Source organism: Acinonyx jubatus, chromosome C1 (assembly GCF_027475565.1).
Source record: "Acinonyx jubatus isolate Ajub_Pintada_27869175 chromosome C1, VMU_Ajub_asm_v1.0, whole genome shotgun sequence".
In the NCBI taxonomy this organism is placed as follows: Eukaryota; Metazoa; Chordata; class Mammalia; order Carnivora; family Felidae; genus Acinonyx; species Acinonyx jubatus.
In genome coordinates this window covers 74236298-74262633 of record NC_069381.1, presented here as the reverse complement: position 1 = coordinate 74262633, position 26336 = coordinate 74236298, and the positions used below count along the sequence as shown (strand labels likewise).

Sequence of the window (26336 nt, the reverse complement as noted above, 5' to 3'; positions counted from 1 at the left end):
GGGAACATACACTATTCATCTTTCTCTGACTTATTTCACTTAACAAAATGCCCTCAGTGTTCATCCATGTGGTTGCAAATGACAGGATTCCCTTCTTTTTCATGACTCAGTAATATTCCATTCCATTGTCTATACAATAGTACACACACACACACACACGCATCGTCTTTGTCTATTAATCCATTGATAAAAATTAGGTTGTTTCCACATTTTGGCTACTGTGAATCATGCTGCAGTGAACGTGGGGTTCAAATATCTCTTCGAGATAGTGCTTCCATTTCATTCAGAAGTATACCCACAGTGGGATTGCTGGCTCATATGGTAATTCTATTATTAATTTTTTGATAACTGTTTTGATTACTGTAGTTTCATGATAAAGTTTGAAATCAGGAAATGTGATACCTCTAGTTTTGTTCTGCTTTCTTAGGATGACTTTTTTTATTTGGGATCTTTTGTGATTCCATATAAATTTTAGGATTATTTTTTCTATTTCTGTGAAAAATGTCATTGGAATTTTGATGGGGATTGTATTGTTTGCTAATATCTGATTTAGAATTTTTGCCTCCTTATAGTTGTCATAAACTTTTTCTATACAACTGTGGTCATATTTGGTATTAAGGACTTCCTTGAATAATGAGTTAGATAGCATACCTTATTTTTTTGTTTATTTATATTATTTTTGAGAGAGAGAGAGTGCAGGAAGGGCAGACAGAGAGGGAGACAGAGAATCCCAAGCAGGCTCTGCACTGACAGCCTAGAGCCCACTATAGAGCTTGAACTCACAAACCATGAGATCATGACTTGACTTGAAACTAAGAGTCACACACCTAACTGATTGAGCCACCCAGGCACCCCAACATGCCTTATTTTTGATGCCCAACAAGAATTTCTTTTTTTTGTTTTTTATTAAAAAAAATTTTTTTATATATGTTTATTCTTGAGACAGAGATAGAGTGTGAGCAGGGGAGAGGCAGAAAGAGAGCATGAGCAGGAAAGGGGCAGGGAGAGAGAGGGAGACACAGAATCTGAAGCAGGCTTCAAGCTCTGAGCTGTCAGCACAGAACCCGTCGTGAGGCTTGAACCCATGAACTATGAAATCAAGACCGGAGCTGAAGTTGGACGCTTAACCGACTGAGCCACCCAGGCGACCTCTGACAAGAATTTATATAAAAAATATTGTTAAATGTTTGTTTGTAGAAATCACAGTTAAATCATCTGAGTCTTGAGGTTTATTGTAAAGAATTCACACTGATTTCAATTTCTTTAATAGATACTAGAAGCTTCCGGTTTCCAGCGACAAAAAGCACAGATTCCCTGAGGATATCATTGTGTGTGATGGTGAGTAAGTCCACTCATCCTTCCAGCTTTTGTTCCTAAAACCTATGTTTAAACCTTTTGAGGCACAACACTATATAAAGGCTATAGGTTTAAGGTGTATGTGTACTGACCAAAGCAGAGACACTTAGAAATTCATGTATTATGTTAGGTCTTCCTTTCTTCTGTAGGGTAGCTTATATGGATAATTAATGCCCCCAAATATTAAAGTCTGTCCTCTTTAATTGTGTGAGCTTTCTGATGCCCCCCAAAAATGGTAAAAAGGAAATATTAAGCCAGAAAAATAATGATTTCCCCTTTATAAATCAGACTTGAAGAGGCTTTGAATGTGTACTCCTTAATAATGAGACCGCACATTTAAGTCACAAATTTAACAATTCCTAGACTTAAAAGGGATCATTCCTGACAAGTGTTGGAAATGTGTAAAAGGACTATACTTGAGGTAGGGTGCACTTACGTATGCCTTCAGTATACCACAGCGGAAACCATAGGCTACAGAGGGGTCACGCCAGTTGACTTTTGTTAAGATGTTCTTCTGATTCAGTTTCTGGAAGAAGGGTGGGGGGTTTTTCATATTAGTACATTAGTACATTTACTTGAACCTTTTATAGGGGAATCAGAGCAATCTGCATCTGTGAAGGATCCTCCTGAAAAAAGAATGAGCAAAGTGTCAGACTCCACCTATGGTTACCATAGGAGATAGGGCACAAGCTGTCTTGCATGTGTAAGGGTGGATGAAAGAAACAGGGCACATGGCCTCAACCTCTTTGGAGAATGGGCACAAAGACACACTTAGAGGGGTGCCTGCGTGACTCCATCGGTTAAACACCGACTTCGGCTCGGGTCACGATCTCATGGTTCGTGGGTTCGAGCCCCATGTTGGGCTCTGTGCTGACAGCTCGGAGCCTGGAGCCTGCTTCAGATTCTGTGTCTCCCTCTCTCTGCTCCTTCCCCACTCGTGCTCTGTCTCTCTCTGTCTCTCAAAAATAAACAAATATTAAAAAAATTTTTTAAAAAAAGATACAGTAGCTTGAAAGACGCTTTTGCGAACTCATAAATATGTTACACTAGCACTTTACTGTCCAAGTCTTATTAGAGACTCTTTCCTGAATATCCATCCTGCAAATTAAAATCCTCTGTGATTTCAGTTTTCCCTTTAAGACCTATATTTTCGGTGCAGTAAGATTGAACTTAAGTTCAGTTAAGTGAACTGATGCATTTTTCAATCCAACATGTAGGCAAGTTGCCATATTTATCACAGCCAAACCACTAGGCAAGTTCCATTGCCTTACATTTTATGTAGTTCTGGATTTCTCTTCGCTTAGTCTGTGTTTTTCAAAATCCAGCAAATGCAAGGTGATTTTGGTTTTGGATTGTTTTTACTCTTACATCACAGTTGCTAAACTCTCCAGTTCTAAAATTCCCTAAGCATGTGAATTATGTCCCTAAAAGGCTATTATTTTTTAAGACATTTAATTTTTTAACTGATCAGTTGCACTCACCACATTTCTGAACTGAAATTGTTTCATGTCTGTGCTTTTCTGGAAGGGCTGGTACATTTGCAGCTTTGTGGTTTTTCACCAAACTTTGTGTAACAGGATGTTAAACGAGACTCTTCCTGTCTGAGAATTTCCACCATTCTCTAAAGATGAGTGCACGAGGTGCCAAAGAACCACAATCTCTAAAACAACATGCTACCGCATTTGGGAGGAGTTAAATTGATAAAACATGAAAAAAGTCATTTCTATTAAATTAAATCTCATTAGCTTCCATCAGTTTAAGAATATTTTAACAATTCTTCTTTTACCAGGAGTATACTCTTGGTACTTAGACTTGCAAAATATAAAAAGCTATTTCTCCTGGGGTACCTGGGTGGCCCAGTTGGTTAAACATGTGACTCTTGATTTGGGCTTGGGTCATGATCTCATGTTGTGTGAGATCAAGCCCAATGTTGGGCTCCATGCTGACAGCACAGAACGTGCTTGGGATATCCTCTCTCTCTCTCCCACTCTCTCTCTTTCTCTCTGCTCCTCCCCTGCTCACACATGCACACTCTCTTTCAAAATAAATAAATAAGCCTTTAAAAAAGTTATTTTTCTTGTCAGCAAATTTTCTTCCAAATAATGGAATCTGGAAGAGAGACGCCAAATTTATTTTTTTTCATTGCTAAATAGTAAAAACATCCTGCTGTACATCCAAATATAACTAGCCTTAGATTCATCATCTCTAGAATCATATCTTTATAGCTTCATAAATAAAATGAAAAATAACAGCAACAAAAAATGAGAGAGACAGAGGAGGATTCCTTGATCCAGTTGGTGAGGAAGGACTCTTTTTATTTGGATGATAGTCATGTGCCCACCCTCTCCTACATCAATATCTGTGTCTCAGAAAGTACAGGACCTCTGTCCTTAGTGCAGCTTGGGTCCATCCCTTAAAATGGCCAAGTTTAATTTCAGGACTCTTTTAAAATTATCTGTCTCAGATATTGTTGCATACCTTTTTACAATAATAAAAGAAATGTCAGCTCTAATTATTACAAAGTTCTGTTATCAAAATGAGCTCCTGACAACCTTGCTAGATGTTAGATTTTTCTAGCTGCTCTTAAAGCTAGCAGTGGTCAGTGTGATTATGTTTGCTCAGGAGATAGAAACAGAAGTATGTGTATGTCACTTGAGAGTCTAGGCCACAGAAATTTGCTCCTGTATTCCCACCAGTTCCATCTTTTCCCTCCTACTGGTTCAAATTTGACAGCAGTGGAGCTTTGACCTTGCAGATAAATAGGCTTTCTTAGTGGGTACAGAACAACTAGATGGAAGGAACCTGAATCCCTGCAGAACCCTGTGGAGGAATGCTTCCACACAAGCCTGGAGTGGTAGAAGCAGAGGTGCTGTGACAGCAACCTCTAAAGGGATCTCTATCTCCAGTGTCCTCACTGTACTCTCTCTCCTCCTGCCATCAGAATGTGGAACTCTATATGCCTTTGGAATAAATCCCATTACTCAGGTCCCACCTGATCTTTCAGCCTCATCCTTAATGAGCCTGTGGCTATGGTGAACTCCAGTGGATTCCTAGCATTTGCTCACTACCATTGTTTATTTGCTCATTTCATTCTTTTGGTCTAAAATACATTTCCTCTCATTTTTCTTTGATGCAATCTGAGTTATCTTTTGAGATCCAGCAGTGATGGCACCTCTTCTTGTAGCCATCTAAAATCCTGAATATAATTAATTGTTGCTTTTTTAGACAGCCAAGCACTTTGTTTTTCACATTATGTTAGCAGTTATTACTTCTCATTTAATGGTAAAATATTCATGTTCATCAAGATACAGGTTAGCCAAAGAACTTTGTTTTTAAATACACAAAAACCGTGGAAATGCTAGTTTTGAAGGCCTGAGAGGTATATAATAATGACAAATAGGCAAAACGTAAAGTAATAGCTTTTATCAGCAGCCTTTAGTTGGGCTGATGACAAAGTCTCAATTTTGAAAATTCCTTAACTTTAAATAAACTATCCTGGCAAGGTTTGATGACATGTCTAAAGATACTTTAAAAGTGGAGGTTAAAGGGCGCCTGTGTGGCTCAGTCAGTTAAGCATCTGATTCTTTTTTTTTTTTTTTAATTTTTTTTTTCAACGTTTTATTTATTTTTTGGGGGGACAGAGAGAGACAGAGCATGAACGGGGGAGGGGCAGAGAGAGAGGGAGACACAGAATCGGAAACAGGCTCCAGGCTCTGAGCCATCAGCCCAGAGCCTGACGTGGGGCTCGAACTCACGGACCACGAGATTGTGACCTGGCTGAAATCGGACGCTTAACTGCGCCACCCAGGCGCCCCAAGCATCTGATTCTTGATTTCAGCTCAGGTCGTGATCCCAGGATCATGGGATGGAGCTCCGCATCAGACTCCACACCTGCTTGGAATTCTCTCTCTCTCTCTCTCTCTCTCTCTCTCTCTCCCCCCCCCCTCCTTCTTCCTCTCTCTCTCCCTCTCCCTCTTTCTCTCTCTCTCCCTCTCTCTCTCTCTCTCTCCCCCCTTCCCTCCCTCCCCCTCCCCCTCTTCCCTGCTTGTGCTCTCTCTTTCTCTCTAAAAAATAAAAATAGAGTGGAGATTAAAAAATTTTACTTGTTCACTATCTTGAACCAGATATCACAAACAATAAAAGTAGACCAAACTGGCTATCTATTATTTTCATTTCACAGATTGGATCTTTGGGTCAAGGGTGAATATGGTCTTTCCAGTTAGCCTCACTGCAAGACATCGAATCTGTTCCTGGAATAATAGGGTCAGAGCAAACTGAGGAGTGGCCAAGAAACTAGGATGGGAGATGCCGATAGTACCTGTAGTCACCATCAAAGATGTATCATGAAACAAATTATACTAAATTTAGGGTGGAGTGAAGGAAAAGTCACAGTCACCTGAACCTGGGCTGAGGGAAATGAACAGAGGGACACCATGACCTCTCAGAGAGTGGCATTAGCAAGCCTTTTGTCTTTTCCACATTCACAAATATTTAATGCTAGCATCTAGAACCCAGGTCACAGAGGAAGCTTCTCCTTCTGATATCCATCAGACAAATATAAAAACCTCCTAAATTTTACATTCTTTTTCCCCACGCTCAAAAATACTAACTGCTGAACTAAGGGCAGCTCTTGTTTCCACTGGCTCAGCCCACACTGTGATTATGAACAAGATGACATATTTATTACAGCTATCTCACTAAGCTGATTCACTGACTCAGATTTGTGCAGTAACAGTTTCTTCTTATTTCCTTTTTTTTTTTAATATAGATTTCCTCAGTCCCACCAATATCAGAGTATTTGTTTTGTGGTGTTTAGCTTTCTGTCACAGTAGCTAGTGCCTCTTGCTCTTATTCAAGAATATTGTAAAGCTATAGATCTTGACTCTAAAACTATTTATTCTTTTATCCCCAGATTTTTATCAGCTGAAGAATTGCATCAAATAGATTGATGGCCTGAAACTGCTTAAAGTCTGCATTTCCAGGAACTCGATGTGGTTTAGGATATCATCAGTTTGGGGCTCCTTCTTCTTATGTTTCAGGATGCTAAATAGGACTCTTCTGTTAGGGGTCCACTAAGTGTCCTGGACTGAGAACACTAGGTGCCAAATAACTAATTCCCAAGCAAGGTGCCACATCAGCTTTTACAGTTAGGTTAAACTCAAGACAGTAGAAGAAAAATAATATGATTATATCAGTTAATGAAGAAAAAGCATTTGACAAAAGTCTAACACTCACTCGTGATGAAACCTTTCACAAATTAGGAATAGTGGGGTATTTCCTCAATTTGATAAAGAATAGCTGAAAAAAACCTACAAGCATACTTAATGGTGAAAAGCTAGATGCTTTCCCGTAAGATTAGGAACAAGGCAATGATGTCTGCTTTCACTTCTATTGAACATCATACTGGAAGTCCTAATGAAATAAGACAAGAAGAGAAAAGGAAAGATATATAGATTTTTTTATGTAGAAAGTCTCAAAACATCATCAACAACAACAAAAAATTCCTGGCACTAATAAGTGATTATAGCAAGGTTGCAGGATACAAGGTTTACATACAAAAATCAATTGCTTGCTTATACATCAGCAATGAACACGTGGAATTTGAAATTAATAACACAATATCATTTATGTTAGCACTCCTGAGAAAGAAATACTTAGGTTATACATCTGAAAAAAAAATATGTGTAAGGTCTAATGAAGAAAATAACAACTCTGTTGAAAGAAAACAAAGAAAATCTAAATAAATGGGAACACTCAGTATTGTCAAGATGTCAGTCCTATAGATTCAATATAATCCCAGTAAAAATGCCAGCAAGTTATTTTGTGGATATTGACAAACTAATTCTGAAGTTCATATGGAGACGCAAAAGACCCAGAATATACAGCAAATACTGACAGAGAGGAAAATGTCAGAAACTGAAACTACCCAGCTTTAAGACTTACTATAAAATTATAATAATCAAGACTGTGTGGCACTGGAAAAAGAATAGACAAGTAGATCAATGGGACAGAATAGAGGGCCCAGAAATAGACTCACACAACTATGGTTAACTGATCTCTGACAAAGGAGGAAGAGCAAATCAGTGGATAAAGCATAATCTTTTCAATAAATGCTGCTGGAACAACTGCACATTCATATACAAAAAAAAAAAGGAAGGAAGGAAAAGAAAAAGAATCTAGACACAGATCTTACAATTTTGACAAAAATGAATTCAAGTTGGATCATAGATCTAAATGTAAAACATAAAACTCCTAGAAGATAACATAGAGGAAAAACCTAGGCGACCTTTGGTTTATTGATAACTTTTTAGATACACTACCAAAAATCACAATCAATGAAAAGAAAATTGGTAAGTTGTACTTCATTGAAATTGAAAACTTTTGATGTTCAAAACACAGTATTCAAAGAGTGAAATGACAACGTACACATTAAGAGAAAATTTACAGAAAACATGTCTGATAAAGAACTGATGTCCAAAATACACAAACAACTCTTAAAACTCAAGAATAAGAAAACAACCCAATTTAAAAATGGGCAAAAGGTCTGAACAGGCACCTCACAAAGATTCACAGATGTCAAGCAAGCATCTGAAAGGATGCCCCACATCATATGTCTTTAGAGAACCCTACATTAAAACCACAATAAGAGGGGCACCTGGGTGGCATAGTCAGTTAAGCTTCCAACTTTGGCTCAGATCATGATCTTGGCAGTTCGTGAGTTCAAGACCCGCTTTGGGCTCTGTGCTGACAGCTCAGAGCCTGGAGACTGCTTCAGATTCTATGTCCCCCCATCTCTCTGCCCCTCCCCTGCTCTCTCTCAAAAATCAACATTACAAAGGAAAAATTCTATCTTTTGGGATGCGCACTGGGTGTTGTATGGAAACCAATTTGACAATAAATTTCATATATTAAAAAATAAAATTAAAAAATAAAAAAATAGAGAATATTTACATATGTCAAAAAAAAATTGTAAAAATAATTTTACAAAAATTAAACCACAAAAGATACCACTAAACACAAACCAAAATGGCTAAAACCTAGAATGCTGACGACACCAAACACTAGTAGAAGATATGAAGTGATAATAACTCCCATTCATTGCTGTGGGACTGCGAAATGGTTTGGCCATTTTGGAAGACATTTTTGTAGTTTCTCTCAGTGCTTAACTTACCATCTGATCCAGGGATTGTGCTCCAGTTATTTACCAAAATGAGTTGAAAATTTACAAAAAACCTGCATACAGATGTTGAAAGTAGCTTTATATATAATTGCCAAAACTTAGAAGCAACCAACATATGCTTCAGCAGGTGAATAGATAAACAAATTGTGATATATCTGGTCAATGGAATGTTAATTCAATCCTAAAAAGAAATGGGCTCTCAAGGCACAAAAAGACGTAAGCAAACTTCAGTACAATTTGCTAAGTGAAAATTTCAGAAGCCCATCTGAAAGGCTACATATTGTCATCCAACTATATGACATTCTGAAAAGGTAAAACAGTAAAAATACCAGTGGTTGCTAGAGGCTCAAAGGGATGAAGCGTGGTATGAATAGCTGGAGGTCTTTTGGGAAATGAAACTATTCTGTATGTACATACATATAAAACATACAAAATGTACCACACTAAGTGAACTCTAATATGGAATTTAGTTAATAATCTTTCAACATTGATTCAGCATTCATAACAAATGTACATGCTAATGTAAGATGGAAATAATTGGGGAAAACTGGGGGGTGGAGTGGGTTAAGGGATATATGGAAACTCTTACTTTTTGCTTTATTTATGTAAACCTAAAACTGATCTAAACAAAATAAAATCTTAATTTAACATAATGCATAGGGCATCAAAGAATGTAATTTCAGACATCTGGGTGGCTCAATCAGTTAAACATCCAACCCTTGATCTTGGCTCAGGTCATGATCTCACAGTTTGTGAGATCCAGCCCCACGTTGGGTGCTGCACTGACAGCATGGAGCCTGCTTGGGATTCTCTTTCTTCCTCTCTGCTTCTCCCCTGCTCATGTATTCTCTCTCTCTCTCTCTCTCTCTCTCTCTCTCTCTCAAAATAAATGCATAATCTTAAAAAACAAACAATGTAGTTTCAATTCAATCAATTTGACACTATATTACATTAGGTAGGAATTTTTTAAGTTTTGTTTTAATTCCAGCTAATTAACATACAGTATTGTATTTCTTTTAAGTGTAAAATATAGTAATATAACACTTCCATATATCACCCTGTGCTCATCACAGCAATTGCACTCCTTAATCCCTGTCATCTATTTAACCCATCCCCACACCCACCTCCTCTCTGGTAACCATCAGTTTGTTCTCTATAGTTAAGGGTCTGTTTCTTGGTTTGCCTCTCTCTCTCTCTCTCTCTCTCTCTCTCTCTCTCTCTCTCTTTCTCTTTTAATCCCTTTGCTCATTTGTTTCTTAAATTCCACATATGAGTGAAATCATACACTATATGTCTTTATCTAACTTATTTCACTTAGCATTCACTTAGTTCCATCCATATCATTTTAAATGGCAAGATTTCATTGCATTTTGTTTGTTTTCAGGAGTAGAATTTAGTGATTTATCACTTACATATATCAACCTAGTGCTCAACATGACAAGTGCCCTTCTTAATACCCATCACCCATTTAACCCGTCCCCCATTTAACCACTTCCCTCCATCAACCCTCAGTTTGTTCTCTGTTGTAAAGAGTCTCTTATGGTTTCTCTCTCTCTCAATATTTCATTCTTTTTTATGGCTGAGTAATATTCCAGTGTGTGTGTGTGTGTGTAGACATACATACATCCCATAGCTTCTTTATCCATTCATCAGTTGATGGACACTTGGGCTATTTCCATAGTTTGGCTATTGTAGGTAATGCTGCTATAGAAACTGTATAAATATTGTATAAATGCTGCTATGTATCTCTTTGAGTTAGTATTTTTATATCCTTTGGGTAAATACCTAGTAGTGCAATTGCTCAGTTGTAGGGTTGTTCTATTTTTAACTTTTCAAAGAAACTCCATACTGTTTTGCACAGTGGCTGCACCAGTTTGCATTCCTACCAGCAGTGCAAGAGAATTCCCCTTTCTCCACATCCTTGCCAACACTTGTTGATTTTAGCCATTCTGACAGGTGTGAGGTGATATCTCATTTTAGTTTTTATTTGAATTTCCCTGATGAGTGATGTTGAGCATCTTTTCATTTGTCTGTTATTCATCTGGATGTCTTCTTTGGAAAATGTCTATTCATATCTTCTGTCCACTTCTTAACTGGATAATTTGTTTTTTAGGTGTTCAGTTTGATAAGTTCTTTATATATTTTGGATACTTTATCAGATATGTCTTTTGCAAATATCTTCTCCCATTCCATAGGCTACCTTTTAATTTTGTTGACTGTTTCCTTCACTGTGCAGAAGCTTCTTATTTTGATGAAGTCCCAATAGTTTATTTTTGCGTTTGTTTTCCTTGCCTTAGGAAGGAAGCACCTATAAAGAAGGTGCTACAACTGATGTTAGAAAGGTTGTCGCTTGTGTTCTCTTCTAGGATTTTTAAGGTTTCAAGTCTCACATTTAAGTCTTTAATACATTTTGAACTTATTTTTCTGATTGGTGTAAGAAAGTGGTCCAGTTTCCTTCTTTTGCATGTAGGTTTCCAGTTTTCCCAGCACCATTTGTTGAAGAGATGGTCTTTTTCCCATTGGATATTCCTTCTGCTTTGTTGAATATTAACTGACAATATAGTTGTAGGTTCATTTTTGGATTTTCTATTCTGTTCTATTGATCTGTGTGTCTGTTTTGTGGCAGTTTTGATTACTACAGCTTTGTAATGTAACTTGGAAGTCCAGAATTGTGATGCCTCCAACTTTGCTTTTACTTTTCAAGGTTGCTTTGGTATTCTGAGTCTTTTGTGGTTCCATACAAATTTTAGGATTCTTTGTTCTAGTTCAGTGAAAAATGCTGTTGGTATTTCAGTAGGGACTTTATAAAATGTATAAATTGCTTTGGGTAGCATAGACATTTTAACAATTTATGCTCTTCCAATCTGTGAGCATGGACTGTCTTTCCATATTGTCATGTCATCTTCAGTTTCTTTCATCAGTGTTTTTTAGTTTTCACAGTACAGGTCTTTCACCTCTTTGGTTAGGTTTATTCCTAGGTATCTTATTGTTTTCAGTGTAGTTGTAAATGGGATCGATTCCTTAATTTCTCTTTTTGCTGCTTCATTATTGGTGTATAGAAATGCAACAGGTTTCTGTACATTGATTTTCTATCCTGCTACTTTGCTGAATTTGGGCGTCAGTTTTAGCAGATTTTTGATGGAGTATTTCAGGTTTTCTATATAGAGTATCATGCCATCTGCAAATAGTGAAATCTTACTTCTTTCTTGCTGATTTTGGGTGCCTTTTATTTCTTTTTATTGTCTAATTGCTGAGGCTAGGTCTTCCAGTACTAGGTTAAATAACAGTGGTGAGAGTGGCCATCCCTGTCTTGTCCCTGACTGTAGAGGAAAAGCTCTCAGTTTTTGGCCATTGAGGATGATATTCACTGTTTTTCATATATGGCCTTTAGTATGTTGAGGTATGATATTAGCTGTTTTTCGTATATAGCCTTTATTACATTGAGGTATGTTCCCTCTAAACCTACTTTGTTAGAGTTTTTATCATGAATGTATGTTGAACTTTGTCAAATGCTTTTTCTGCATCTACTGAAATTATCTAGTGGCTCTTATCTCTTCTTTTATTAATGTGGTGCATCATGTTGATTGATTTGCAAATATGGAACCACCCTTGCAACCCAGGAATAAACCCCACTTGATTGTGGTGAATGATTGTTTAAATGTATTGTTGGATTCGGTTTGCTAGTATTTTATTGAGAATTTTTGCATCCATGTTAATCAGGAATATTGGCCTGTAGTTTTCTTTTTTAGCAGAGGCTTTGTCTACTTTTGGAATGAAGGTAATCCTGACCTCATAAAATGAGTTTGGAAGTTTTCCTTTTCAGTTTTCTGGAGTAGTTTGAAAAGAATACGTATTAACTCTTCTTTATTTTTTTTTTAACATTTTATTTATTTTTGAGACAGGGAGAGACAGAGCATGAACAGGGAAGGGTCAGAGAAAGGGAGGCACAGAATCTGAAACAGACTTCAGGCTCTGAGCTGTCAGCACAGAGCCCGACGCGGGGCTCAAACCCACGGACCACGAGATCATGACCTGAGCCGAAGTCGGCAGCTTAACTGACTGAGCCACCCAGGCGCCCTTTAACTCTTCTTTAAATGTTTGGTAGAATTCACCTATGAAGCCTTTTGGTCCTGGGCTTTTGTTTGTTGGGAGTTTTTTGATTACTGATTCAGTTTCTTTCCTATTATCAGTCTGTTCAAAGTTTCTATTTCTTCCTGTTTCAATTTTGGTGGCTTGTATGTTTCTAGGAATTTAATAATTTCTTCCAGGTTGTCCAATTTGTTGGCATATAGTTTTTCATAATATTCTCTTGTAATTGTGTATATTTCTGTGGTATAGGTTGTTATCTCCGTTCTCACATTTGTGAATTTATTTGGGTTCTCTCTCTCTCCCTGTCTTGGTAAGTCTAACTAGGGAATTATCAATTTTAATAATTGTTTCAAAGATCCAGCTCCTGGTTTCATTGATCTGTTTATTGGGTTTTGTTTTTTGTTTTTTGTTTTTTTTTTTTTTAGTGTCTCTGTCATTTATTTCTGCTCTAATCTTTATTCTTTCCTTCCTTCTGCTGACTTTAGGCTTTATTTGTTGTTCTTTTTCTAGCTCCATTAAGCATAAGATTAGATTGTTTTAGATTTTTCTTGCTTCTTGAAGTTGGCCTGTATTGCTATATACTTCCTTCTTATGACCTCTTTTGCTGCATCCCAAAGGTTTTGGACCATTGTGTTTTCATTTTCATTTGTTTCCATGTATTTTTTTTTATTTCTTCTTTGATTTCCTGGTTGATGCATTCATTCTTTAGTAGCATATTGTTTAACCTTCATGTATTTGTGGTCTTTCTGTATTTCTTCTTGTGGTTGACATCTAGTTTCATAGCGTTGTGGTCACAAAAGGTACATGGTATGATTTTAATCTTTTTGTATTGTTGAGGCCTGTTTTTTGACCTAATATGTGATCTATTCTAGAGAATGTTCCATGTGCTCTTAGAAAGAATGTGTATGCTGCTGTTTTAGGATGGAATGTTTTGTATATATCTGTTAAATCAGTCTGTTCTAGTATGTCATTCAAAGCCATTGTTTCCTTGTGGATTTTCTGCTTAGATGCTCTGTCCATTGATGTAAGTGGGGTCCCCTATTATTATTGTGTTATTATCAATTAGTTCATTTATGTTTGTTATTAGTTGCTTTATATATTTGGGTTCTTTCATGTTGGGTGCATGAATATTTACAATTGTTATATCTTCTTGTTGTATTGTCCCCTTTATGATTATATAATGACCTTTGTCTCCTGTTACAGACTTTGTTTTAAAGTCTAGTTTGTTTTATATAAGTATTGCTACTGTGGCTTTCTTTTGACATCCATTTGTGTGATAAATGTTTCTCCACCCCCTCACTTCTGACCTGCAGGTGTCTTTAAGTCTAAAATAAGTCTCTGGTAAGCAACACATAGATGGGTATTGTTTTTTTATCCATTCAAACACCCTATGTCTTTTGATTGGAACATTTAGTCCATTTAACTCAAAGTAATTATTGATAGATATGTATTGTCATTTAATTACTTGTTTTGTCATTGTTTCTGGAGATTTTCTCTGATCATTTCTTATCTTTGACACTTTTGGTCTCTCCTTTGCATACAAAGAATCCCCTTTAATATTTCTTACAGGGCTGGTTTAATGGTCACGAACCTTTTAGTTTTTGTTTGTCTGGGAAACTCTTTATCTCTCCTTCTATCTGAATGATAGCCTTACTGGATAGAGTACTCTTAGCTACAGATTTTTCCCAGTTAGCACTTTGAATATATCATGCCATTCCCTTCTGGCTTGCCAAGTTTCTGTTGAGAAATCTCCTGCTAGCCTTATGGGTTTTCCCTTATAAGTTCAGGACTTCTTTTGTCTTGCTCCTTTTAAGATTTTTTTCTTTATCACTATATTTTGCAAATTGAATTACAATGTGTCTTGCTGTTGGCCTGCTTTTGTTGATTTTTTAATTTTTTTAATGTTTATTCATATTTGAGGGACAGAGAGAGACAGAGAACTAGTGGGGGAGGGGCAGAGAGACAGACAGAATCTGAAGCAGGCTCCAGGCTCTGAGCTGCAAGCTGTCAGCTGTCAGCTGTCAGCACAGAGCCTGATGTGGGGCTTGAACTCATGGGCAGTGAGATCATCACCTGAGCCAAAGTCAGACGCTTAAGCAACTGAGCCACCCAGGCACCCCTGCATTTGTTGATTTGGATGGGAGTTCTCTGTGCCTCCTGGATCTGGATATCTCTTTTCTTCCTCGGATCAGGGAAACTTTCTGCTATAATTTCTTGAAATAAATTTTCTTCCCCCTTTTTTCTCTCTTCTTCTAGGACTCTATAATATGAATGTTATTACTTTTGATGGAGTCACTGAGTTCCCCAAGTCCATTCTTGTATTGCATAATTCTTTTTTCTCTCTTTTGTTCAGCTTAATTATTTTCTATTATTTTGTCTTCTAGGCCACTGATTTGTTCCTCTGCTTCTTTCAGCCTGCGATTCATTGCATCAAGCCTTTTTCCAATCTCCGTTATTGCACTCTTTATCTTTGATTGATTCTTTTAAATTCTTTTTTCTTTGTGGTAAAGGTCTCATGGATGTCTTCTATTCTTTTCTCAAACTCAGTGAGTATCCTTATGATTGTTACTTTAAATTCTCCCTCAGGTATGTTACTTATCTCTATTTTTCTTAGATATCTGGCCATGGCATTATCTTGTTCTTTCATTTGGGACAAATCCCTTCATCTTGGGATTTTGTCTAAGTCTCTGCCTTCTTCTCTGTTAGAAATGTCAGTTAAGAGATCAAGTGGTGCCCAGGACCTGGGTGTATCTCTGGTGTGTGCTACATGCACTGTGCTGTTGTGTTTTGCCTGCTGTATTGATTAGGCCAGTCACATGCAGAAGTTCTCCTTGCCTGCTGTGAGCAGTGTTTGGTCCCTGCCTGAATGTTCCAATTTTTAACTAGATGTGCTCTGGTCTGCTTATGAAAATGAGACCTAACACCAACTCCACCAGAACTGATGCCCTGCAGAACTCTCTGGTTGGGAGACATGGTGTGGACAGGGGTTTGTGCTGGCCTTCTGGGGGAGGGGCCTGACCACACTGGGAACTGAAGCAAGCTTGACTGAGAAGGGCCATCCTACCATACTATATGGGGGTGAGGCTTGGTGTAAGCAAGTTAGGCAGCCAGTGTCAGTGCACTGCTTCTGTGTTTATGCTGAGAGAAGGGGGAGGTAAATGATACCAGTCAGTTCCTTTGTTCCTAGAGACACATCTCTGCAAACTCTGCCTTTCAGGGACATACTCAGAGAAGAGTGAACAGTCTCACCACTGTGAGCCCAAAGCATTCCCCAAATAGCCACTTCCATGCTGTCTGCCCCTGGGTTGTTTGCCTGTCTTTTCTCCAGGAGCAGCACAATGCCCTCTGGGCTCCATCCCAGCCATGCTCTCTGACCTTTAAAACTGTAGACTTTAATCCCCACTGGTTACAAGAACTCACATATTTCAGCCCTTTTCATTTTCCAGGCCAATGGCTTTGGGGAAATTGTGAGTTCCCCTGTGTGCTCCTGTCTCTTTCTTGCCCTTCTCCATAATCACAGCTCCTTCCCTTCTGCAGCACCTGCAATCCATTTCTCCCCTAAACCACGTCTCCACACTTCCTACATTCTTCAATGTGGCTTCTTCTCTCCCTTTCGTTGTGGAGTTTGTGCTGTCAGTCTAGGAAGACATTTTGATTATAACTCTTCTCTTACCAATGGACTCTTCTGTAATAAGACTTATTGAATGTTGTACTTAAAAACATTACATTCCATTGCAATGACACATCATGGGAGCTGGAAGAAAGTCTCTTGATTTATTTTTTTTTCTTCTTCTGTTTCATTTCAAGATTCACATGCTTGCATCCTCATGATTAAAGAGGACAAAAAAGAAGGCTCTCTGATCAGAGGATGAATTCTGATAACTCTGATTTGGGTCATATGTTTATTTCTCCTCCTGAATCAGTCTCTGTTCTTCTAAGAAAGCTGGGTGATCTGTGATTAACCCAACTTTGGTTAAATGCCCTCCCCTTGCATCATCTGTATCACCTATCTATCTATCTATCTATCTATCTATCATCTCCGTAAGGGCAATGCCTTGACAGGTTTACAGCAAGAAAATTCCCTCACAGAAGAAATCTGCCTAGAGAGTAAGGCATAGGAATCACTACTCAGCAGAGGAGGAGCACCAGAAAACTGGAGGAGAGGAGAATCAAACAGGAAGTTTCTGTGTGTAGGTGATAGAGATGTCACTTAGCAGGTGTTCAACAGCACAGTGATGAGGTCTCTATGTCAGAAAACTCTGAAGGCCAGCAGTGGTTTGGTGTCTTTATGACCCAGGGTTTATCTATTGCCAGCAAATGTTGGGCAAAATTTCATGGGGTGTATAAAGCAAGCAGGTTTTAGATGGCTAAAAATCTACTTGGGGGAGAGGGCTAAATTAAAACAATTACATGTGTAAAACTTGAGTTTGGTGCCAGTCAGCTTTTGAGCTAACAGACTCAGCCTGCAGTAAAGAAATAAATAACTTAGGGGCCAATACACAGAAGCTATCTGGGCTCATTTATATAGTATTTTCTTTTTGAATGCATGGTAATCCAGGTAGGGAAGTATTCAGATATGTGTGATGAAAAGCTGATCCACAAACTTGGAAAAATTTGTACTGTACCATGAAATAATCCTCCGAATTTTTAAGCTATAGGACTTTGTCTTCTCTTTTAAAGAGAACTTTGAGGTCTCTTTTTAAAGTAGCATAGGTATGATCCAGGTTAATACCTAAGACAATCAAAAATAATATGTATTTTAAATTTCCTGTAGAAAACTAAAGAAAAGCATAGAGAGAAAAAAGAAACTTTTTACTGAAATATTAAGAACACAAAGAACTATCCATTTGGGGAGGAATATAAAGGGACCATTTAAGAAAAGTTTATATATTTATTATATCAGATTTCTAGCCACAGTCACTTCTAGCTATAATGCTGTTTGTTACATGCTCAGATGATAGGTACAGCATCAACTCCTGAGGAGCTCTGCCTATGTCAATTCTAGTGATATTTAAAACATGAAGTAGATTCAGCAGTATGTTCCTGACTTTCCCAGGTTAGAAGGCCAAATTTAGAGCAGATTTGCTCAATTTTCACAATCACTACAATCCAGAGAGCAGAGGGCTTTCTATCCAATACCCAACTGCACATCCTTCTATCTTATAGTGCCTTCCCTCAAAGAGAATTTAATTAGTAAACCCACATTTATGACCAGAATTTGGTATTGTGTATACTCTGCTTAGGATAATCTCCAGTGTCCACCTTCCACAAACTCAACTCTTTCCATCTGTTCTCAGCTTACAAGTCACCTCCAAAGAGAAACTCTGTCTAACTGCCCTGATTTGAGTGTCCACAATCTGGACCCCAGAAATGCCAAAGGTCATATCAAGATATGAATATGACCTACCAGTCTGGAGACAGACACAGGCACAGGGGCAGAGGAGAGAGAAAGTTGTTGAATGGCATAAAGTCATTTTGTAGAAATTTCTCCTAATCAACAGACACGTAAAAAATTTTTTTAATTTTCTTATGTTTATTTGTTAGAGAGAGACAGAGCATGAGCGGGGGAGGGGCAGAGAGAGAGGGAGACACAGAATCCAAAGCAAGCTCCAGGCTCTGAACTGTCAACACAGAGCCCGATGTGGGGCTTGAACTCACGAACCGTGAGATCATGACCTGAACTGAAGTTGGACGCTTAAATGACCAAACCACCCAGGTGTCCCAGACATGTAAAATTTTTAAAGGATTTGTTGGTTTTCTTTGTTTACCTGTATTTTCTAATTATTATGTTAAAAAAATTGATTACTCATCAAAATAAGTACTTTTTTAAAAAGGACAAATGGTGGGTGGGCGCCTGGGTGACTCAGTTGATTAAACATTGGACTCTTGATTTCAGCTCAGGTCATAATCTCAGTTTGTGGGATTGAGCTCCACTTTGGGCTCTGTGCTGGCAGCACAGAGCCTGCTTGGGAATCTCTCTCTCTCTCTCTCTCTCTCTCTCTCTCTCTCTCTCTTTCTCTCGAAAGAAAAGGACAAATGGTTGCACAATAATGTGAATATACATAATATTACTGAACCATATACTTGAAATGGTTAATTTTATGTTTCTTACCACAATTTAAAAAAAAAGAGAAAAAAATTGAAAACTTCTTTCCCACTATGGTGCTACCCAAGAAATACATCCTAAGGGACACACTGTTGAAATAAAGTTCATGACTTATCACATGTGCCAAGGACCCTAAAGTCAACGTTCAGAGTAATTTGAAGAAATGTTCAACCCTTCCAGGGAGGTGGCAATGAAATAAGAAAGCAAATGTCTTTGGATTCCTGAGGAAAAGGTGGACCTTCCAAACTCTTCTCTTACACACGTTCTTCACTTTAGTCCACTGACATAGGTATATTTGTCCTAAGTAGTAAAGAACACCAAAAATTACCTTTACTTTTGATTTTGCTCTCTTCCTCAGGTTCATTGAGTGGATGACTATAATATCATATCATCCCTAGTCATGTTCCAAGAAGAGTATTGTGCCCCTGTTGACTTTGCTGAGCAGAGCCTCAATTCCAATTCTGGATTAATTACTTTCAGACTTTACAGACTTTTATTGTGAGAATTAAAAATGAAAACAAGTAAACACACAAAAAAAGCAACTTCTATCATCTTTATGCAACAATCTACTCAGGTTTTTCTGTTACTAACAAATAAAGCTAACTCTTGCTGTTATTGTTCTTAGGCACTTTGAAGGCAGAAACCATACCTTATTCCTCTCTGTATCCCCAGAAAAGAAAAAAGTAACGGCAGTCACAATATAACCCCTATGCCAAATCATGGCACAAGTAATGATCAACTAGAACAGCATTATTGTGGGGGCGCCTGGGTGGCTGAGTCAGTTAAGCATCTGACTTCAGCTCAGGTCATGATCTCACAGTTCGTGGGTTTGAGCCCCACATCGGGTTCTCTGCTGACAGCTGGGAGCCTGAAGCCTGCTTTGGATTCTCTCTCTCTCTCTCTCTCTCTCTCTCTCTCTCTCTCTCTGAAATAAGAATAAATAAATAAAATATTTCTTGTTCAGGTAACTCAAATTAGCTGTATAAGTTATCCTCCAGGGTTAGGTTCAACACTATTTCTTGTATCCTTTTTACTTGTGACTTGAAGGGGCAGTTCTTTCTGGGAGTCTGCTGTCCCCATTGTGGAGTGCAAATGGTGCACAACAGGGCTGGTGTGAATCTATAATATCTTTTAAAAACTCTGCCCAGGAATGACACACTGTCTCTTCTGCCCATTTTTAATTTGCAAAGAAAGTCCCATGGTAAAGCTCATCATAAATAGTGCAGTGGGAAGTGTGAATGCATGTTGAATAATCAAATCTACTACATGGGGGACTGGCCTTAACCAGCACTAGTTACAGTTAATGATATAAGCATGCTATTAATAGTAACCAATCCATATTTTAGCTAATCAGGAAACCTATAAAGTAGCAAGTCTGGATGCAGCCTTGTTTATATCAAATGAATAGTAATGTCTCTGACTAAAAACAAGGATATCATACATGTTTCTTTAACATCATTACAGATGGACACTAAAATAGAAGACAAGAGCAGGGGGTTGGAGGTCAACCTATGCTGGCTTCAGGTTGTTGGTAAAGATACTTACGAGCTATGAATGAATTGAAAGGATAACGGAATCATTGAAACATGTACCCCTGGACTGGATATACAAATAACATAGTGATTCTAATGGCATTTAACATTTAGTATATCATGCTAATTATAACTATAACCTACACTGAAAACTGACCCGAGGAAGAACTTGGCCTTTGAATAATTGCAGTCTCAAAAATCCCATTTTACAGTTGGATCAAAAGTAATAAAATACCTTGGAATAAATTTAACCAAAGAAGTGAAGGACCTATATTCTGAAAACTATAAAACATTGATGAAAGAAATTGAAGACAACACAAACAAATGGAAATGGAAATACATTCCATGCTCATGGATTGGAAGAACATATATTGTTAAAATGTCTATACTACCCAAAGCAGTCTACACATTTAATTCAATCCCTATCAAGATACCAATAACATTTCTCACAGAACTAGAACAAACAATTCCTAATTTGTATGGAACCACAAAAGACCCCAAATAGCCAAAACAATCTTGAAAAAAAAAAGAAAAACAAAGCTGGAGGTATCACAGTTCCAGATTTCAGGTTATTTCGCAGAGCTGTAGTAATCAAAACAGTATAGTACTGGCACAAAAATAGACACATAGATCAATGGAACAGAATAGAGTCCAGAAATAAACCACCATTATATGGTCAATTCATCTTGGACAAAGGAGGCAAGAATATGCAATAGGAAAAAGTCTCTTCAACAAATAGGGTTGGGAAAATTGGAAAGCTACATGCAAAAGAATGAAGCTGGACCACTTTTTTAAATTTACACAAAAATAAATTCAAAATGGATTAAGACCTAAATGTGAGACCTGAAACCGTAAAAATCCTAGAAGAGAGCACAGACAGTAATTTCTCTAACACCAGCTGTAACATATTTCTAGATAATGAGTCCTGAGGCAAGGGAAAAAATGCAAAAATAAACTATTGGGACTTTATCAAAATAAGAAGCTTCCGCACAGCAAAGAAAACAACCAAGAAAACTATGACAACCTACTGATGGGAGAAGATATTTGCGAAAGACATATCTGATAAAGAGTTAGTATCCAAAATACATAAAGAACTGATACAACTCAACACCCAAAGAAACAAATAATCCAATTAAAAAGTGGGCAGAAGACATAAGCAGACATTTAAAAAAAAAAAAAAAGACCTACAGATGGCAAACAGACACATGAAAAGATGCTCAACATCACTCACTATCAGAGAAATGCAAATCAAAATCACAATGCAATATCACCTCACAGCTGTCAGAATGGCTAAAGTCAAAAATTCAAGAAACAGCAAGTGCTTGCAAAGATGTGGAGAAAAAGAAACCCTCTTGCACTGTTGGCAGGAATGCAAACTGGTGCAGCAACTGTGGAAGACAGTATGGAGATTCCTCAAAAAATTAAAAATAGAACTACCATATGGTCCAGTAATCACACTGCTAGGTATTTACCCAAAGAATACAAAAACACTAACTCAAAAGGATATATGTACCCCTATGTTTCCTGCAGCCTTATTTACAATAGCCAAACTGAAGGAGCCCATGTGTCCATCTAGAGATGAAAGGATAAAGAAGAGGTTGTATAGACATACAATGCAATATTATTCAGCCATAAAAAATAATGGCATCTTGTCATTTGCAACAACATGAATGGAGGTAGAGTATAATGCTAAGCAAAATGATAAGCCAGTCAGAGAAAGACAAATACCATAGGAACTGAAGAACTGAATTCCTCACTTAAAAAGCTATGTAACTCATGATTGGAAAATGTTTGCAGAGAATGGCTTTGGTGCTTTTCACTACAAATCATGTTTTGTATCCACTACTCACATACACTGGTGCTGAAGCCCTTAAGATGTGATCTCATATGTGGCCTCTGTACTGACACCTTTACATCATGATGCATAATCAGCAGTAGGAAAATTCCTGCAAGCCATTATTACTACACTGTGACAGGTAGAAAAGAATTAACTATTTATGAGAGTAATTGTAAGCCAAAATATATACATATCCCACTAGACCTAAACTAAATGTATCTTAACCTCAACTGTCCTAAGCAATACCCAAAAATTCCATAGCCAATTTAATATTATATGACACAGGAAAATGGAACCAAGAGGAGCTGAAGTGCAAAGAGGTAGCAGTATACATGATTGCAGGCTATATAACCTTTTTTTTCTTTTTAGTTTTTTAAAAAGTAATCTCTCCACCCAGAATGGGGCTCAAACTCACAACCCCAAGATCAAGAGTTACATGTTCTACTGACTGAGCCAGCCAGGCAACCCCATAACCTTCTTTTTAAAAATATAACAACTTTATTGGGATATAAATCACATAAACATAATTCACAAACTCACAAGGTACAACTCAATGGTTTTTAGCATATGCACAGAGTTGTTGCAACCATCACTATAATTATAGAAATTTTCATCACTCAAAAAAGAAACCCAGTAGCCATTAGCAGTATTTCTGCTCAATCCCCAGACCCTAGGTAACAAATTAATCTGCTTTCAGTGTCTATGGATTTACCTTCTTTGGACATTTCATATTAATAGAATTTAAAAGGTCTTGTGACTGGCTTCATTTCTTAAGGGTATATACTTGGGGGTAGAATTGCTGGGTCATATGGTAACTCTTATGTTTAAACTTTTGAGAAACTACCAAACTGTTTTCCAAAGTGGCTGTACCATTTTACATCCCCACCAGCAGTGTAGGAGGGTTCTGATTTCTCCATCCTTGACAGCACTTTTTATTAGCTGTCATTTTGTTCACACCAATCTTTGTGGGTGTGAAATGGTGTCTCATGGTGATTTTGATTTACATTTCCCCCTTGAGTAATGATTTTCAGCATATTTTTGTGTGCATTAGCATTTATACATCTTCTTTGGAATACTGTCTAGTCTTTATATATTCTAGATGAAAGTATCAAAGGATATTTGGAAGATGCAAATGAAGACAATGCAGTTTTTCTCAGCAGTTGTGGCCTCATACACAGTGGTGGTCAGATAGGATGTTTCGGCAGACCTGTCCAGGATCACATTGACACCAGAGGCTCAGCTATTCAGACTTCTCCACAAACTACAGGTTTTTACCCTCACCAATGCTTCAGGCTTGAGTGGTTAGTAATTATAACTTTATCCTCCCCCAATTCTCCTCTTTCCAGACTTTCAGACCCCAGCACCCCTTTGTCCTTAAAGTTAGTCCTCATTCACATAATTCCTATATAAAACATATTCTCTCTGTAATGCGTGATGGTGGCTCTGTTTTCCTGACTGAATCCAGACTGATCACCCAACATTGTATTAGGATAAAATTCCAATAGGATGATTGCAACATTTAAAGTGTTCACCATCCCGTGCCCCTACACTGATCACACAGTATGAACATTGGACAAAGCCAGATAAGTCATTTGGTTAAAATATGGTGCCTATAAAGCCATGGGTCTAGTAATATTTATGTAACTCATTTTTATTTCACAGAGAAGTAAAGCTCCACAGTAAGATCATTCTATGTATTTTAATCCTCATTAGACATTTTACAAGAGGGTATGAATTATGAAGAGAGAAATTAAGCAAAGAAGTAATAATAATACATAAAGGATTATACATCATTATAAATTTTGTATCCTGAAAACTTAACCAGAAGGAACATATATTTAAATATCAAGTTGAGAAAAATGCCTTTGTTATTTAATTGCTGATTAAAAGAGGTACTAATTTTTTTCCTTTTTTTTAAATGTTTATTTTTGAGAGAGAGAGAGAGAGCAAGAACAGAGGAGATGGAGAGAGGGGGACAGAGGATCTGAAGCAGGCTCCACTCTGATAGCCTGATGCAGGGCTTGAACCCACAAACCGTGGGGTCATGACCTGAGCTGAAGTCAGATGCTCAACCAACTGAACCGCCCAGGTGCCCCAAAAGAGGTACTAATTTTTATTTATTTATTTTTTTAATTTTTCTTAATGTTTTTATTTATTTTTGAGACAGAGAGACACAGAGCATGAGCAGGGGAGAGGCAGAGAGAGAGGGAGACACAGAATCTGAAGCAGGCTCCAGGCTCTGAGCTGTCAACACAGAGCCTGACGCGGGGCTCAAACTCATGGAGTGTGAGATCATGACCTGAACTGAAGTCGGATGCTTAACTGACTGAGCCACCCAGGCGCCCCTTGAGGTACTAATTTTTAAATGCTAATAATGACCATAATGATGTCAAAAGACTTTTATACAGATTATCTCCTTTAATTTTCACAAATCATTATGAATTGGGTATTTATAAAGCCACTAAGAAGATAGTGAAATACTGCATAGAGAATTTGTGAAGCTGATGAGTAGCTGTATAGGTTTGCATACTCAGTGTGCCAGCAGCTCTCTCGTGTTTTTTTTCTCCACATTTCCTAATTTGACAAGAGCTGGAAATGAAGTAGATTAGATGCCCTTCTTACTCCTCATTTTGACTTCCAAACCATTCCTTCTCTTTCTTTCTTTTTTTTCAAATTTTAATGTTTATTTATTTTTGAGAGAGACAGACAGAGTGTGAGTGGGGGAAGGGCAGAGAGAGAGGGAGACACAGAATCTGAAGCAGGTTCCAGGCTCTGAGCTGTCAGCACAGAGCCCGAGGCAGGGCTCAAACCCATGAACCGCAGGATCATGACCTGAGTCGAAATCAGTTGCTTAACTGACTGAGTCACCCAAGTGCCTCCATTCTCTTTCTTAAACCCCTTAATCCTCCCCACCCAAAGAACACAAAACAACAAACAGTAAGAACAAAGCTCCTCTCCGCTCCTTTCAAGACTTCCTCTATGTTGCTTCATCAAATGATCAATTTTATGGCTTCTTTTCTATTATATACTCTGTTTTTCTCTATTTCACCAGACTGTCTTATTAAGTTTTCTTTCTGGATTCACTCTACTTCTCAATCGCCAAATAGCGTGGCTCTTCTGTTTGAAACCTTCCTTTTCTTTAATCTGGTCCTCCATTTCCATGGCTGGAGTAAATCAATAAAAATAATCCATGAATTTATATTTCCAGCTCTAACTTTACGTATGTGTTTCAAGCGCATAAACTCAATTCCCTATTTGACATCCCCTTATCTTGTCCTGTAATTATTGTAAGCCTAACATATCCAGACTAAAACTTTGGGTTGTTTTCTGTGGTCCTAAATGTAATCCTTCCAGTCTTCCCCAGCTCGGTGAATTATGAATGGCTACTTTAATCCATCCACGATTCCTATTTTTCTGTCAGGCCTCGAATTCAGCCCAACAGGAACTCCTGTGAACTCTAAATATGACACACATCTAGAGTCAGACAAAATCACTCTTTCTGATCCACTGATACATGTCCATATCACCACTCACCTAGGATACCATACTAAGCTCTGAACTTGCCAACTATGTTCAGTCTTACTCTCCTAGATCTAATCCAGTCCTAGGTTTTTCGTTGTTTAAAAAAATTAATCAAAATTTCACATACATAAAGAATAATAACCAAATTATAATATTATGGATAATTTTCAAAAAGTAGACATATCTTTGTACTATTATGTAAGTCAAGGACTAGGATTTTACAAATACACCCAGAAGCTTAGCCATAGCACTTTCCAAATTTCCATCCCTCCCTTTTCCCACAAAGAAACTATAGAAAGCAATTTCTGACCCTGGCTTTCAATGTTCCTGCCTCATATTATTCACACTCTTGTGCAGTGCCTCTGCCTTGAGTGCGAGCTGAACCTGGTGAATTGCTTCTAATGAATAGATTATCCTAAACATGAGATGTAACTTCCATGACTAAGTAACAAACGATTGATTTCCATCTTGATAGCACTTTCTCTTGTTACCTCTCTCTTTCTCTCTGCCCCATTCTCTTTTTTATTCTCTCTCCCTCCTCCCACCTCTCTCATTTTCTCTTTCTTGGCCTACTCCCATGGATGAAGCAAGTTACCATGGTAGAGAGGCCCAGTGGTAATGAATTAAAGATGGCCTTCAGACAACAACCTTCAAGGAGTTGAGGCCTTTAGTCTAGCAACTCATAATGAAATGAACCCTGCCAAAAACCACATC

At 37.8% G+C, this 26336-nt stretch overlaps 1 protein-coding gene across 1 annotated transcript in view; it reads left to right on the top strand.

Moving 5' to 3' along the window:
• LOC106968048 (guanylate-binding protein 4-like) overlaps positions 1-9193 on the top strand; it is a 39619-nt gene extending 30426 nt beyond the window's left edge. Inside the window, exons 13-14 of the mRNA XM_027058673.2 lie at positions 1271-1338; positions 6269-9193. Of these exons, the coding sequence (XP_026914474.1) occupies positions 1271-1318 (48 nt within the window). The 3' untranslated portion in view covers positions 1319-1338; positions 6269-9193. The remainder of the gene's footprint in view (positions 1-1270; positions 1339-6268) is intronic.
• The last annotated feature ends 17143 nt before the right edge of the window (positions 9194-26336 follow it).